Source organism: Protobothrops mucrosquamatus, unplaced genomic scaffold (genome assembly GCF_001527695.2).
Source record: "Protobothrops mucrosquamatus isolate PMUCROS unplaced genomic scaffold, P.Mucros_1.0 scaffold1133, whole genome shotgun sequence".
NCBI classification, from domain to species: domain Eukaryota; kingdom Metazoa; phylum Chordata; class Lepidosauria; order Squamata; family Viperidae; genus Protobothrops; species Protobothrops mucrosquamatus.
Window position 1 is genome coordinate 970,250 of NW_015387351.1, and position 15,404 is coordinate 985,653.

General features: G+C 39.8%; 1 protein-coding gene across 1 annotated transcript in view; it reads left to right on the plus strand.

Annotated features, from left to right (window-relative positions):
- CFAP65 (cilia and flagella associated protein 65) overlaps positions 1-15,404 on the plus strand; it is a 49,394-nt gene that overhangs the window by 16,490 nt on the left and 17,500 nt on the right. Inside the window, exons 13-25 of the mRNA XM_015820482.2 lie at positions 857-1,081; positions 1,357-1,515; positions 1,831-1,996; positions 2,085-2,213; positions 4,983-5,199; positions 6,132-6,260; positions 7,005-7,181; positions 7,628-7,694; positions 8,631-8,741; positions 9,849-10,040; positions 10,682-10,840; positions 14,098-14,241; positions 14,961-15,077. Of these exons, the coding sequence (XP_015675968.2) occupies positions 857-1,081; positions 1,357-1,515; positions 1,831-1,996; positions 2,085-2,213; positions 4,983-5,199; positions 6,132-6,260; positions 7,005-7,181; positions 7,628-7,694; positions 8,631-8,741; positions 9,849-10,040; positions 10,682-10,840; positions 14,098-14,241; positions 14,961-15,077 (1,992 nt within the window). The remainder of the gene's footprint in view (positions 1-856; positions 1,082-1,356; positions 1,516-1,830; positions 1,997-2,084; positions 2,214-4,982; positions 5,200-6,131; positions 6,261-7,004; positions 7,182-7,627; positions 7,695-8,630; positions 8,742-9,848; positions 10,041-10,681; positions 10,841-14,097; positions 14,242-14,960; positions 15,078-15,404) is intronic.

Here is a 15,404-nt window from a genome sequence, read left to right on the forward strand (position 1 = left end):
TTAAATAACAAAACCAGAACCTTGAATTGGATCTAGAAGCAAACTGGGAATGAATGCAGGTTGTGGAGCAGAAGTGTAACATGTACCATTCTAGGGGCACATATACTATAGCTGCATTTTATACTAGCTGAAGCTTCCAGGTTCTCTTCAAGGGTAGCTCCATGTAGAGTAATCCATTCTGGAGGTGACCAGGAGTGAGTGATGGTAAACAGAACCTTCTGATCCAGGAATGGGTGCAACTGGTGCACAACATGAAAATGAGCAATGACCCTCCTAGCCTCGACGGCCACCTGCTCTTCAAGCAGGAGTTGCAAATCCAGGAGGACCTCCAAGTTGTACACTGGGTCTGTCTGGGGCAGCGCAACCCCATTCAGTACCAGGGATGGCATAGTTCCAGAACTGGAAAGCCCTAGAACCCTGAGCCACTCAATCTTCCCAAGGTTCAGTTGAACACTGTTGTTCCCCATCCAGATCCCACAGGCTTCAGGCACAGGGACATCAACAGCATTACTTAATTCACCAGCGGCAACTGTACATCATTGGGTATCATCTTGTCCTCCCATTCCCCACCCCAAATCTTCCACATTCTCTTCGTTGGCTTCAATCAATCTCTAGCTTTTTTTCATTGATCACTCCAAATCCATGCATGTGTTTCGGAGATTCCAGTTGTGTATGTTTAATGGCATTTCTAGAACTTCATAGTATTACAATTGATTTGGCTACCTTGCCCTAGGTATTTCCTTCGTGTATAGGTCCAGTCTTTTCATGCTTGCTCATGCCAGCTAGGACCAAAGTGAACCTCCATGGATGGTTTTTAACATTGGCTCATTATGTCTGTTGACCTTTGCTTCATCAGGAGATTTTCCTTCAGAGCAATGCTGAGCCCCTAGCACTACTCTTGGAAGGTGACGGCAATCTATACTTCAAACCCACCTGTGTGGGATCCTACTCTTCACGTACCTTCACCATCAAAAACTGTACCCGATTGCCTATGCTTTTCAGATGGAAAATTCAGAAGTCTGACCAAAAGCTTCTGTCTGTCCAACCTGCTGAAGGGACACTACTACCCAATGAAGCTTTAGTAAGTAGGACAATTAACAGATATTTTTAGCAGCTCTTCCTTGAGCTGAATATAATAATAATAACTACCAACATTGCCTTGCTAAATAATGCATTCACACCGTTACGGTTCTGCACATAAAAGTAGCAAGATACTAGAGCTACTTGCTACTAGAGTAGCAAGAGAGAAAAGGAAGCTGTCTTTGGTTCCTCTATGGCTCTTAACAACTTACTGATCCATTCCAAAAGAGAGGGATCTTTGGGTCCTTCAGCCTCCTATTCTGCATATGATTTCAGGCTCAGACATGGACCTTCACTCCTGCTGAACAGATCAAATATCTCCTGCGGAGCTGGGTGATAGTTTGGAGAGACCAAGAAATGCTGGATGACAAGACTCCCAAGAGTATTCGCTACGTTCTGCGAGTTATTGGGGAGGGATCCTTTGGCACCGTAACAGTGAGTGACAACATCTACTCTGCGAAAAATTAGTATAGCCCCATTAAAGAAGGTGGTTGCCATTTAAAGCATATCCATGTGACACTCAACCATTGCATTGCTATGGAGTGTAGTAAGTGGGTATGCTGCTACATAATGCCATGTAGCCTAAAGGAGGATGCCTGTTGGATATTTCATTGACTTGAATATATGTCCTAATAAAAACATCGACTTATCCTTTTTTCCCCCTTTAGTATCATTAATCCCAAAACTTATTTACATAGAAAATCTACCATGGATATTTTTTCATATCTTTCTCTGTTGTTTGGCTTGTAGGCAGAAGAGAAACAGATAGATGTTGGCCACATCCTGGTCGGTAGCACACAATCGTGTCACCTTGTTTTGTTTAACAATGGGTCCTGCTGCTTAAAATATGTCCTTAGTGTGGAACAAACAATCACTGGACCATGTGATCCTGAGGAAGTTGCCAGTGATCCTTTAGGTATTTAATGGGAATGTGAATCTATGGTGCTTTGTACCATTGGAAGTCTACCTTTAGTAATTACATTGTCTGCTTTCTTACTCCACAGCAATAGATCTTGATCACTACAAAGGGACAGTTTGTGCTCGGGGAAAGATCTTCTTGCAAGCAACTCTAAAACCAGCTCACCGGTTGCGCTACACATGGACAATTTATTGTGCCATTTCCACTCCCAAAGGTAAGATTCTGGGAGAAGCTACACTTTAGCTATTGCTAAGTAGCCTTGCAACAAGCAATATATATGTGTGTGTTGGGAAAGTAGGAAAATCCACAGCAGATTTTTAAAAAAGACTCCCCTTACTCTGATACGTGTTGGGTTTATAGAAAATTTGTGTGTTACGCAATTGAGTAGTAACTTAATAGAGAACTCACCTGAACTGTAAAGTTGGAAAGCTAATAGAACTTGTTAGCCTATCCCATTTCTATTCTGCCACAGTCTAATCAACTCGGGTGAAATTTTGTTTTGGGGAGTTGAGGATTAAGAGCTCTTCTTCAAGTGAAGCATGTCTTAACTACCTTCAAGAATCGGTAAAAGACATCTGAAGGCTATTCCTTATATGGTAGATTGGACAGAGAAGAAAGTGACCATGTCACTTTGCTCTTAAAAGATAAACTGGCTATTGTAGCCCCAAAATACTGCATCCAGTTTTGGTCACCGCGATGTAAAAAAGATGTTGAGACTCTAGAAAGAGTAGAGAGAAGAGCAACAAAGATGATCAGGGGACTGGAGGCCAAAGCATATAAGGAAAGGCTGCTGGAATTGGGTATGTCTAGTTTAATGAAGAGAAGGACGAGGGGGGACATGATAGCAGTGTTCCAATATCTCAGGGGCTGCCACAAAGAAGAGGGAGTCAAGCTATTTTCCAAGGCGCCTGAAGGCAGGACGAGAAGCAACGGGTGGAAACTAATCAAGGAGAGAAGCAACCTAGAACTAAGGAGAAACTTCCTGACAGTTAGAACAATTAACTGAATGCTCCAACACTGGAAGTTTTTAAGAAGAGACTGGACAGCCATTTGTCTGAAATGGTGTAGGGTTTCCTGCCTGAGCAGGGGGTTGGACTAGATGACCTTCAAGGTCAAGGTCCCTTCCAACTTTACTACTACTATTATTATTATTATTATTATTATTATTATTATTATTATTATTATTATTATTATTATTATTATTATTATTATTATTATTATTATTAAAATAGAATGATGGCCAGGAAATCAGAGAAGCCACAAGAAGAACTAATATAAGCCCTACCCCAAAAATAAACCCTAGTTTTGGGGCGAGGCACACACCTAAAAATCAAGCTAGGGCAGGGGTGGGGGATGGATCTGCCCTATGCGCCCTGCACCCACTTACCTTGCAGCCAGGCTTTTCCTTGCTGGCCCACGTCTTCTGCAACCAGGCCTGCATTTCTCAGTCACAGGCCTTTCCAGAAGGCCACTGCAGCCGAGAACCAAGCTATGGATTCAATCCATAGCTTGGTTCTGCAAGACCTCTGCAGCCCTGAGCTATGGATTGAATCCATAGCTCGGTACTCGGCTGCAGAGGCCTTCCGGAAAGGCCTGACTGCAAAATGCAGGCCGGAATGCAGCTGCAGAGTGAAGCTGCTCCTTCAGCTCCAGAAGAAGTGGACCGTCTGGGCGGGGCTGTCGATACCGGAGGTGAGTTAAGACATCCCCCAAAATTAAGACCTGGTGCCTCTTTTGGAGGCAAAAAAAAAAAAGGACCCAGTCTTATTTTTGGGGAAACACGGTATGTATATAACATCTGTATATGTGTGTTATGTGTATTATGTGTGAATGGGTAGATATATACTTTTTTTTGAGAGCAGGCAACAGAATTTCATTTTTAATGTGGGCCAGTGTGCTCATAGTAAAAAATGACAATACAGGTTATCTTATTTTATCTTACCAATAGAGAGAGCACAAACTATTGTGTGCTTATTTCTTCCATTCTTTCATACCACAAAATATCCCCCAAGAAAGGAAAAGAAAGAAGAGTTGCACAGTTTCTCCTCTATTCTGGAAACTGAGGAACTTGTAACATTTTTCACAAGAGAGCTGCAATTAATAGGAGAGGCACCTGAAGAAGTCTGTCAAGTTTTATTTTTTTTTATATGGATTAATCTGTAATGGGAGATAAAAGATTTTATTTATTTATTTACTTTACTTATATCCCGCCTTTATTATTTTTATAAATAACTCAAGGCGGCTAATACATCTACTAATCTGCCCTCCTCCTATTGTCCCTATAACAACAACTCTGTGAGGTGGGTAGGCTGGTCCAAGGTCACACCGCTGACTTTCATGGCTAAGGCGGACTAGAACTCATGGCCTCCGTTTCCAGCCTGCTGCCTCAACCAGTAGATCAAACTGTCTTTCTCATGGGTTTCAACAAGTGCCTCTGCCACTAGTTTGTATTTATTTTATAATATAAGCTCTCATTTCTTCCCCTGCAGACCAGTGCTTTCATTTAGAAGCCCATTCAGGTAATCATTCCACTTTGGATGCCCGTGATTTCTGATGTTTGATGAGTTTTTAGAGACTGTGTGTTGTTCCTGGTGTTTGCTGAAGTGCATATTTAATCCAGCGATTAATTTGTTTTATATATAATATATGGGGACTGAAGAAAAAAAAATGGAACAGGTTCCATTTTTTCCCCATTTGTACCTGGTGGGTGGAAGATGTGAAGGACTTATCAAGGGAAGTAGAGATATTGTTGGCTACTGTCTTAATTGATATCAACGGCAATTGATGTAAACCAGATCTGGACAGAAAGGAGACATAACATCGTAATTCATTACAAGCAATGACTGAAGACCAAATCCCTTCCTTACCATTTCCCGCATCCCAAATGCCATATGTGTCAAAGCAAGAACATCCGATGACAATACGTTTGTACTATTGGTAATAAGGTTGACGTACTGACTGTTTTCCTTGCTTCCCTTGCAAGCGGCAAACCCTTTGGGGGAAAAGCTGCCTGTTTGCTGTGTGGTAGCAACTGGCATCTACCCTTCCATCTGCATCGTTGATGCCTGTGGGACAGGCAGCGCCTCGGGCATCAGCAAGCTGCACCTCTGGAGGCTCTTTTCTTTGGAGAGACTGAACCAATATCTGGAGCGAGAGCCGACACCCCAGGAGCTCACTTTCCGAGTGCCTACCAGACACAGGTAAGAATCCTTTTTTTCTTAATAGTTCTTAGTCTATGGTGATGACGATGACGATGATGATAATCCATTCAGTCATGTCCAAGTCTTGGCGATTCTATGGACCAAGTTAATAATAATAATAATAATAATAATAATAATAATAATAATAGTAATAGAATTGGAAGGGACCTTGGAGGTCATCTAGTCCAACCCCCTGCTCAGGCAGGAAACCCTATACCAGGGGTAGGCAACCTTGTCTCTTTTATGACTCGTGGACTTCAACTCCCAGAATTCCTGAGCCAGCATGGCTCACCTTGGAAACCTCTCTCTTTCCCCTCAGCATGGCTGGCTCAGGAATTCTGGGAGTTGAAGTCCACGAGTCATAAAAGAGCCAAGGTTGCCTACCCCTGCCCTATACCATTTCAGACAAATGGCTGTCCAGTCTCTTCTTAAAAACCTCCAGTGTTGGAGCATTCACCGCTTCTGGAGGCAGGTTGTTCCACTGGTTAATTATTCTAACTGTCAGGAAGTTTCTCCTTAGTTCTAGGTTGCTTCTCTCCTTGGTCAGTTTCCATCCGTTGCTTCTTGTCCTGCCTTCAGGCGCCTTGGAAAATAGCTTGGCTCCCTCTTCTTTGTGGCAGCCCCTGAGATATTTGAACACTGCTATCACATTTTGCAATCTTGCACTACTTCTTTGAGTTTTTCTATCCTCTGGCTGGTGTCAGCTTTGATGGTGCCTTAGTCTTTAGTTCCTCCATACAGAAACATTCTTGATTACATCATAGTCTGCAACCAATACTTTCTTTTCTTCCTTTTCCTTTTCCTTTTTTTTTTTGCTTCAAGCAAGACACAAGAAAATACAATATGTAAGCAAGGCAGATTTTGGGACTATTGAACATAGGAACAATTCCTCCACTGTTCTTCTCACTTTTCATTTCTCTTCAAACATGCAGCACGCAGCGAATACCCCCAGTTTACACACCTGTCATGGTGGATTTCAATTTTGGAGCTGCTCCAGTTGGATGTGAGCCCTCTATGGTTGTGCTGATGATACAGAACAATGGAACGATACCTGTAAACTGGTAAGTAATGCTCAATCACTGACTTAACCAGGAACAGCTTCTGTTTAGAGTTCAGAATTTTTGCACTATCTTCCTCCTGCACTTGAATTTAGGATGAATCAGATAAGCATCTTCATGGTATGGATTTAATTTGGGGGATATTTTTCTCTGCAGTTAAGCACAAAGGGTATCCCTCGTGCCTGGTTTGTTTAACAGGCCAAGTGGTCTGATCTATAAATAATATTGAGGCATAATTCATGAATATGCAGGTAAAGAAAGATTCTATTACAATTGCATCCTCAATGGTGCTTCATTTATATTTCTGGTGCATTTCATAGAATGGCTATGAATGTAAGATTTGACAATGGAACAAGTTATTTGGGAAAATAAAAATTGGCTCTTCATTGTTTAGAGAGGTTTTGCTAGTGAGGATACTGTAGCAATGTCTTTCTTGCATTGAGAAGGAAAATAATTAGATGGCTACCATTTATGATTCTGCAGAGCACTGTACAGAGATGTTATAAAGATCCTTGAGTTCCTGGATCTGGTTAATCATAGTCTGGGTACTGGATAATCTTAATCTGGATATTAGAATGGGCCATTGATACACATCAACTGAAGGGAGAATGATCAGAGCCTGCTTAGCAGTGAGGAAATTTGTCAGCTGAGCAGTCTTCTGGCATTTAATGTTATTCTGTCTTCTAATCTAAAGATTGGATCTGTGCATTTTCTTCCTCCTTTTCTCGGCATTAACTGCTTTTGCAGGGATTTTCTTTTTCCTTCTGACCAGAAGATTGACATGGAATATTGGGCAGAAAGTACTGAGTTTGATCCCAGTGAGTTGCATCAGATGCGAATCCAGGATAATCAGCTTTTCACCATCGCTCCCAAGTCAGGAAAGCTTCCTCCAGGGCAAGAGCAAATTATACACCTGTCTTACAGGTATTCATGTACTGTGGTTCCTTACTCATGTGGGAGCTGAGCTCACCCAAATGTCAATTTCAGCTCCTATGCTAGATAGGGCACACCAACTTAACCTGCAGTTTGGGACCCTCTTATGATCACCTGAAGTATGAAATCCCAACAAAATTCTCTCAACGCTGTTCCCAAAGCAGAGGACTGCATGATTTTACCTTCTCCAGGACTCAGGTTTTGAATTCTTGAATTTATTCAGAACCTAAGGCAGCTGTAGGTTAACTTTACATGGTTCTTTCTTATCCAATGCTATCCTTGTGCCCAGGAGGCTTTTTATGCAACAGGGCAGTTCTGCAACAGGGAAAGAATTGCTCCTGATCTTTTATTTATGATATAGGATTCATCAATTAAGAGTTTGGAATGGTTTCATTTATGCATTTTTTTAATGCTTATATCTGTTTTTCCTTCAACAGACATGAGTTCATTGGCACTGACCGACTTCCAGTCCTACTAAAAATATCCCATGGTCGAGAAATTCTGGTATGATATTAAGTGCAGAGGTTCATAAACTCTCCAGGAGGAAGTGATACTATTCTTCCCTAAGGCCTCACTAAATCTTTGGCTGCTATAGCTATAGCAGGCAGTGCACTGGTGAAATGTCCTTATCTTGGACACAGAGCGTTCTTTTTATGATTCACATACTCACCATAACATATTTGAGACCTCTGGTTTTTCATCTATAAGCATCATTATAGTTACTACTCCAGGCACTGTGGGGGTTGAATAGTTCTGATAGCAGAATTTTCTTTTTAGCAGTTAATTGTTTTGAAAAAGGGTTGTCTTAAGATTTGATTCACCTTCTCTCTGTTTTAGTGACAGTCAAGAGAACGTGATTTTATCTGTGATTTGTGGATGGAGACAAAGGAGAACTAATCCCAATTTGGTATCTTTCTTGAGAAAAATAGAAATCACAGTGCTGATTTTTATTTGATATTAATTCAATTTTATACTGCTAGTGATTTCATCATCTCCTTGATCTCCAAGGTTGTACTTAAGTTGCCTTTTCCACTTTGGCCCTCCCTAATTTTTCAGTTAAAATCCAATTCCCTTATTCCCCAGTGATGCCTCCCTCCTTTCTTACTGACCTTCTATTAGATGCCCATTACACATTCAAGATTTCTAGGTATTCTTGAATGCACTCCTTTTTGTTTGTATGTTTTTCCTCTTCCAGGAATTCAGAATTTCAAAAAAGGTGAAAATCCAGATTTGTGTCCAAACCAACCCTTGGTGTGAGATTTAATGAGGAAAAACCTTGAGAATGCTGAAGGGCTTTAACTTTTAACTTTAGCTTTAATGTTTTTAAGAATGAGAGTGGGGGAAGGCACTATTTATGGTTGGTATGAATGCAGCCTGTATGGTATGGTGCAAATAACAGCCCATTATTTCACCTCTTTTCTTTTTATTCTGTGTCTGCAGCTGAATTTCATTGGTGTGACCCTGAAGCTGGGATGCCACTACATTCACTTCACTTCAGCTAAACATATGTTCACACCCATTGCTATTGGCACATATAATTCTCCTAAACAAGTGAGTCATCAAAAGCCCATCTTGTTTCTTCGACTGCTTTTGATTTGCTGGCGCTGTCTCCACTATCTTTGCAGCGAGGTAGGACTTATCCAATCATTCTGCAATGAATGGACCCGGATAATTTCAAGTGGAGTTTGGGGTTTTCCCCTGGGAATCTGGTAGACAGTTCCAGCAAGGTCTTAATTCCTGCCTGGAATGGGTGCGTGATGAGAGCCTTGGACCAAATTGTGCCTCTGCAGCCTCTCTTTGATCCCATGGTCCTCCTTGATAGTTCAAAGAAGTCCAAGAAATTAAGCAGCATCTGGCTCAGGAATTCTGGGAGTTGAAGTCCACGAGTCATAAAAGAGCCAAGGTTGCCTACCCCTGATCTATACCATGCTAGTACACTAGTTCCCAATGGGTTTCTGAGTGCAATTTAAAATCCTTCAAGGCCTATGCCCTGGCTATCAGACATGACCTCTCTCCCATTATTTCTGCCTGCCCAGACAGGGCTGGTATGCTTCATGTCCCATTCATTAAGTAATGTCATATAATGGGACCTAGGAACTATGCCTTATCTATTGTGGCACTTGCCCTTGGAATATTATTTCTCTGGAGGTTTGTACCACCCTGATGGTGCAAATTTTTAGGCAGTTTTTAAAAATGTGGTCATTTCCCCAAGTTCTGGGATAGATAAGTGATACCGTTTGCCATGTATTGTTTGGTTGTATTTTATGTTTCCTTTGCTCTGTGATGTTCTTTGTTTATTTGGCTTGCTTTTGTATGTTCCGGCCCTGGATAGATAGATAGATAGATAGATAGATATGCATATATATATAAATCCAAAGCAATAGTATTGACAAATAGCTTGGGAATCCTGCTAGGGAATATTTTTCATTCATTCATGTTACATCCATGTAAGAATATATTTTAAATTTTGCTTCATAATATCACTAATAAATATTAAATATTCATATGTGCCAAATTAATTTTCCCCTAACAATGGTTATATAATAGAGAGGCAAGAGGCTGAAGTTATACAAAACGAAGATATTTGTGCATCTTGTCAGAAAATATGTAATAATCTTTGCCAATAGACCAAATGGAATTGGTGTCTCTCTCCTGCAGATTTATGAATTGTATAATGGAGGTTCTACCAGTGCAGTCTATGAAATTCAGATGGATGCCCTCCGGCAGGTAGAGAGAGAGAATCACCATCATGCAGTTTTTACCTGCCTGAATCCAAGAGGAGAGATTGGCCCCGGATTAACAGCCCACACTGAATGGATTTTTTGCCCACTGGAAGCCAAAATGTACTCGGTAAAGCTTTCATCTTTAAGAAAAAGCACTTTCCTTTAGGAATTTATATTTCTTGCCATTCTTGATGCCATCTAGCTAGCTCACTGAAATGCATTAGGCCTTCATGAATCATGCAAAATCCAATTCAAATTGCTGATCTAATTTGAAAAATCAGTCCAGTTCTGAGTTTATGAGTGAAAGTGGGTTGATCTAGATTTCCAAATTGATTAGAAAAAAAAACTTCTGCACACACATCTAAATCATCTGAACTGCCAAATCCAATTTTAGTCAGCTTTAGAACTTACAGTACATTCTGGTGACTATTATTCAGTTAAGTTCTGATATTTAGTTCACTTCAGCAAAACTGCTTTGTGTCCAATGTTTTAGCTATTACAGCTATTTTATTAATTTATAAAATTTGTAGGCCACCCATCTTACCTCAGGATGAAGTCTGATCTATTACTGATTCCATTTTCCTAATCTCAATTCTTCATCTTGATTTGAACAATATTTTGCTTTTTTTTTACCCCCAAACACCCCAAGATCTGCTACACACATCTGTTCCCCAAAGTAAATTGATAGAAAGGTTAATTTCAATCCCTCTTTTATTATGGCCATTGTTCTTTTAGCTGCAGTTTTCTTTTCTTTTTTTCTTTGCACAGGTGGACGTACCTATCCATATCCTTGATGGAGATTCTGCTTTAATTACCTTTCAAGGAGTAGGCTTTGATCCACAAGTTATGGGAGAAACAGCACAATTTGACAAAGTTGTGTCTGCTGCAACAACACCAGTCTCTGCCAAATTAACAGTACCTGGTCTGGTAAATCTGGGAGTTTACTTGTTCCAGTATCACACAAGAGAGTGTTTAACAGAGATTTCAGATTGCCAGTAGGAGTAAGTGAGCCACTGGCGCTGGGAAAGCCATTCTTATATGATGCTGTTTTATCTCAAGTAATGTCTTTTTTTTTCTTTTTAAAATAAAAGAAATAATGGTTCTTATTTATCTGATGAGCATCTGGCAAGGCACCGAAAGGATATGCTTTTCATGCTGTATCCACTGGTAAAGCTGTACATTGTGCAGGCTGTTATGTGTTCCGAGAAGGTCCAGTATGATCTCTTTAACGAAAAGCCAGGCATGCTATGACACGCAGTCCAATTGAATGAAAGATGAAGGCATTGCTGTTGGTATTATTCTGTTGCCATCTGTAGGATGCCAGAAAATGTACCAGCAGGTATTTCTCTCACACATTGGATAACGTGACCTTGGTGACTCTTGGGCCTGATTGACTTTATTCCTTGGTATCATATTGGCTGCTCCCAACAGCAGGGAAAAACAAATTTGCCATCATTTCAATATTTGTCGATCTGTTACGCAGAATTATTGTTGCGTCCACATATAAGCAGAAAGGAGTGCTAGATTTGTAAAACTGAGAATGGTGACCTCTTCAATCAGATCCTTTTGTTACAAGCTAAGGATGTTACATTGGCAATAAAGGTATTTTTTTTTTTTCAAAAGGCAACTGGATTTTTTTTCTCCTTGAGAAAGAAGAAGAAGAAAACATTTCGCTTCTGATCGAAGAAACTTCATCAGTTATGGCTCAACGGTGGGGGTGAGGGGATGGAAAGATAGGTTCTGACAGGATGATGGGGGGAGGGGTGGAATGATTATATTTCTTTGCAGTCATCCGGTCGAAATACAGGTAGCTCTTGCCTTACAACAGCTCATTCAGTGAACATTCAAGATTACAACGGATCTGAAAAAAGTGACTTATGACCATTTTTCACATTTAACGACCGTTGCAGCATCCCCTTGGTCACATGATCAGAATTTGGATGCTTGGCAACTGGTTCGCAATTATGACTGTTGCAGCGTCCAAGGGTCATGTGATCAGCTTTTGTGACCTTCTGACAAGCAAAGTCAATGGGGAAGCCAGATTCACTTAACAACCATGTTGCTAACTTAACAACTGCAATGATTCCCTTAACAGTTGTGGCAAGAAAGGCCATAAAATAAATGGAGTAAAACTCACTTAGCAAATGTTTCACTTAGCAACATAATTTTGGGCTCGATAGTGGTTGTAAGTTGAGGACTACCTGTACAATCTTTCCATCCCTCCCCCCCCCCGCATCCTATCAGAGCCTTCTCTTTCCATCCCCCCACCATTGAGCCACAACTGATGAAGCTTCTTGGATGAGAAGCAAAATGTCTTCTTCTTCCTCAACCCCCCCCCCCCCAAAAAAAAAAAACAGTCCAGTTGCCTTTTGAAAAAGCACCTTTGAGACAACTGGATGACTGAGAATCTCCATAGACTTAAAGTTCCTGAGGTTGCTAAGATATCCTATGGGAGATTTCAAACATAAATATTACATGATTCAAATGAAAAAAAAAACATCAAGTTTGCTTTGCCTGCAAGGAATCCATGTTATGCCATGATGTTTGTGAATTGGATTAAATGGTTCTCATTGCAGAGCCAGTATCTCTGTGCTGTCGAGTCAGTCACAGAAGTACTGCTTATTATGGTTGATATTGGAAGCTTTGACAAATGGAAAGATTTTCCAGTGGTAATCTGGGTGCATTTGAATCTGGCAGTGTACTAAAAAGCCATTATGAATGAAACAGAAAGTTTGGATATATTATACATTCTTTTGAAAGTTGGAGATTCTTCTGCTCTTTCCAAAAATATCACGGATAGACCAATAATAGAGTAGCAAGTTCAGAAAACAGCAGAAGGTGCATGTACTGCCCCCATAATATTCTTCCATCATACACACACACACACACACACACACACACACACACACACACACACGTATATATATACACATGCATGTATGTGAACATACTTATCACACTAATCCTTTTTGGGTTAAGCAACATTATACAAAGCACAAAAAAGAACACCAAATAGCAGGCCAAATGAATTAAGGCATGAGATAAAAAAAAGAAAAGGAAATACAGTTAAATATGGTTTACACCAACCATTCCTTCTCCTTATTTTTCTGTTCTTCGTAACCATCCTTGCTTCCACAACATACATACATTGCTTTCTACATTGCCTTTTGTTCTTTACATTTTTCAGCTTTTGAGAATCTCCATGCGACTCTATTCTTTGACTTTTATGTATAATTTGCAGTCATTTACTCTGTTTTCCCTGCAATCATTTTGGTCTTTGGAACACTAATTTTGAGATACTTATACTTTTGTTGCATTGTGTAATCTATTTGACTCAAACATTTCTTTTTGCTCTTTTCCAAGCAATTTTCACATCCTTTTTCTATTCATTCTGTTGGAAGAGTTATCTATGTTCTAATGCATTTTCAAAGACTCATGTTTTCTCATCTTGCAGTCATTCTACTTTCTCTCTTTGTTTTTCTTCCATGTTCACTTTTCCCAAACCCATTCTTAAATAAAGGTTTGTTCCACATTTAGAACATTTCCATAGCCTTGTATTCTTCACTAATTTTCTTTCATCACAAATATTCAAATCAATCATGCTTTTTGATTCAGTCCTTTCTTTCCAAATATACTGTACCTATGGGTAGACTTATACGTTAAATGACATATTTGAAATAATCATTTATTTTTGTAATGGAAATATACCCCCAGACACAATTCTCATTATTCTTCAGTGTCTGAAGACCTAATGAATTTTTCTGTACTCTCTTGACTAATTTCTACCCATCCATTTATGTCATCTACAACAGGGGTCCCCAACCTACAGCAGGGGTCCCCAACCCCTGGGCCGCACAAACAAGTGAAGCCCCATCCATGGGATACAGGCAGCATGCGAAACCATGGCCCCTCCGGTCCACGGAAAAACCGTTCTCCACAGAACTGGTCCCTGCTGCCCAAAAGATTGGGTGCTGCTGGTCTACAGAATAATATTTTTCCCTGGATTCCATTCATTTCATTGTAGCAGGGTTTTAAGTATGAAATGCCCCATAAATGTCTGCAATTAGCTACAGGCTCTACATACCACTGTAGATCACTTAGTTTCCTTCCACTAGTTAGGCCAAGAAAACAAAGGGATCCTTACTTATTAGGCTAGCAATTCATTCTGTTTATTTTCTTTGCAGGCAGTATATTTATCTCAGCCTCGGATATGTCTTGGCAATATTCCTGTTTACAGCAAATGTAGTCGCCTTTTTTTCCTCAACAATGCTTCTGAGGATGAGGCCATCATTTTTACCTGGCACGTGGGGATCTCTCCTGCCATGGTGGTGAGTTTCATCTACATGATTGTTTTTTGGCTTCCTTGTCTTTCTCCTAGTGATTCTGTTCCTTTCAAGCTTCCTCCACTTTGATCTGGCAATGTTACAACACTTGATCAATTGGCTTCAATTTTATCAACTCAAACTTCTGAACCGGGTTACACCACAAATGGAAAAATCTCCAAAAGTTAATATAAACACTTGCTAAAGAGAACAGCATGGCTCAAATGCAGTGTTGTATTTTATGACTCCAAAACAATCTTTCTTTATCAATATTCTGCTACTGTGGTGATATTCAACTATTCCAACTCTTTTTTTAATGTAAGTAGGAAAGAGTCTATTTGCAGAGTGACAAACAAAGATATCTAGTAATTGCATGCTTTATGTACTCATTCATTTATTTCATTGTTTTATATGGCCACACAATTTACAAGAGTGACCCTGAGCAAGTTACAGTTTAAAGAAATACAAAACCTAGAATTAAAAAAAATATAATAAAATATTATAATATAATAGACTTAAGGGCATAAAAACAAAATAATGGAATAACAATAATAATTATAATAACAGAAGCAACTGAGGCCAACCTAACACATATCTCATTCAAGGTCCTTGAATTCTATGTGGGCTGATGCCACAATCTTTAGGGCCTTATGGAAGGACAGAAGGATGAGGACTGTCTGAAGCTTCATATATTATGATATAATAATCCATTGTTTTATTTCAAGGCACTGAAGATCATACCTCAAAATGGAATTGTGCAGGCCGGAGAGAGCACTCATTGTGTTCTTACACTGCATGCTGGTGAAAATCCATGTTTCTACAATGTGGATTTGATTTGTGAGGTGAGACTTAGTGAATACCTCAGATCAAAGTTTCCTTTAACACCAAAAGCCAGGGGCTTTTGGTTGCTTATATGCAATATAAGAGATCTTGGTGCCAAACAGAAAGGCTATAGTTCTAAAGAGTATGAGACTGCACTGAAGTCTGTCACTGATTAGTTCATTAAAATTAATAACAAATGTGGGATTTATATAATAAGAGTAATTAAGGCTGAATGGCTTTTGTCAAGGGAACATCTGCATAGAAGCCTCAAGAAGATAGAAATAATGTACACTTAAACACAAATTATATTTTTCCATGATGCATAGGTCAATTAGAATGCTCTTGAA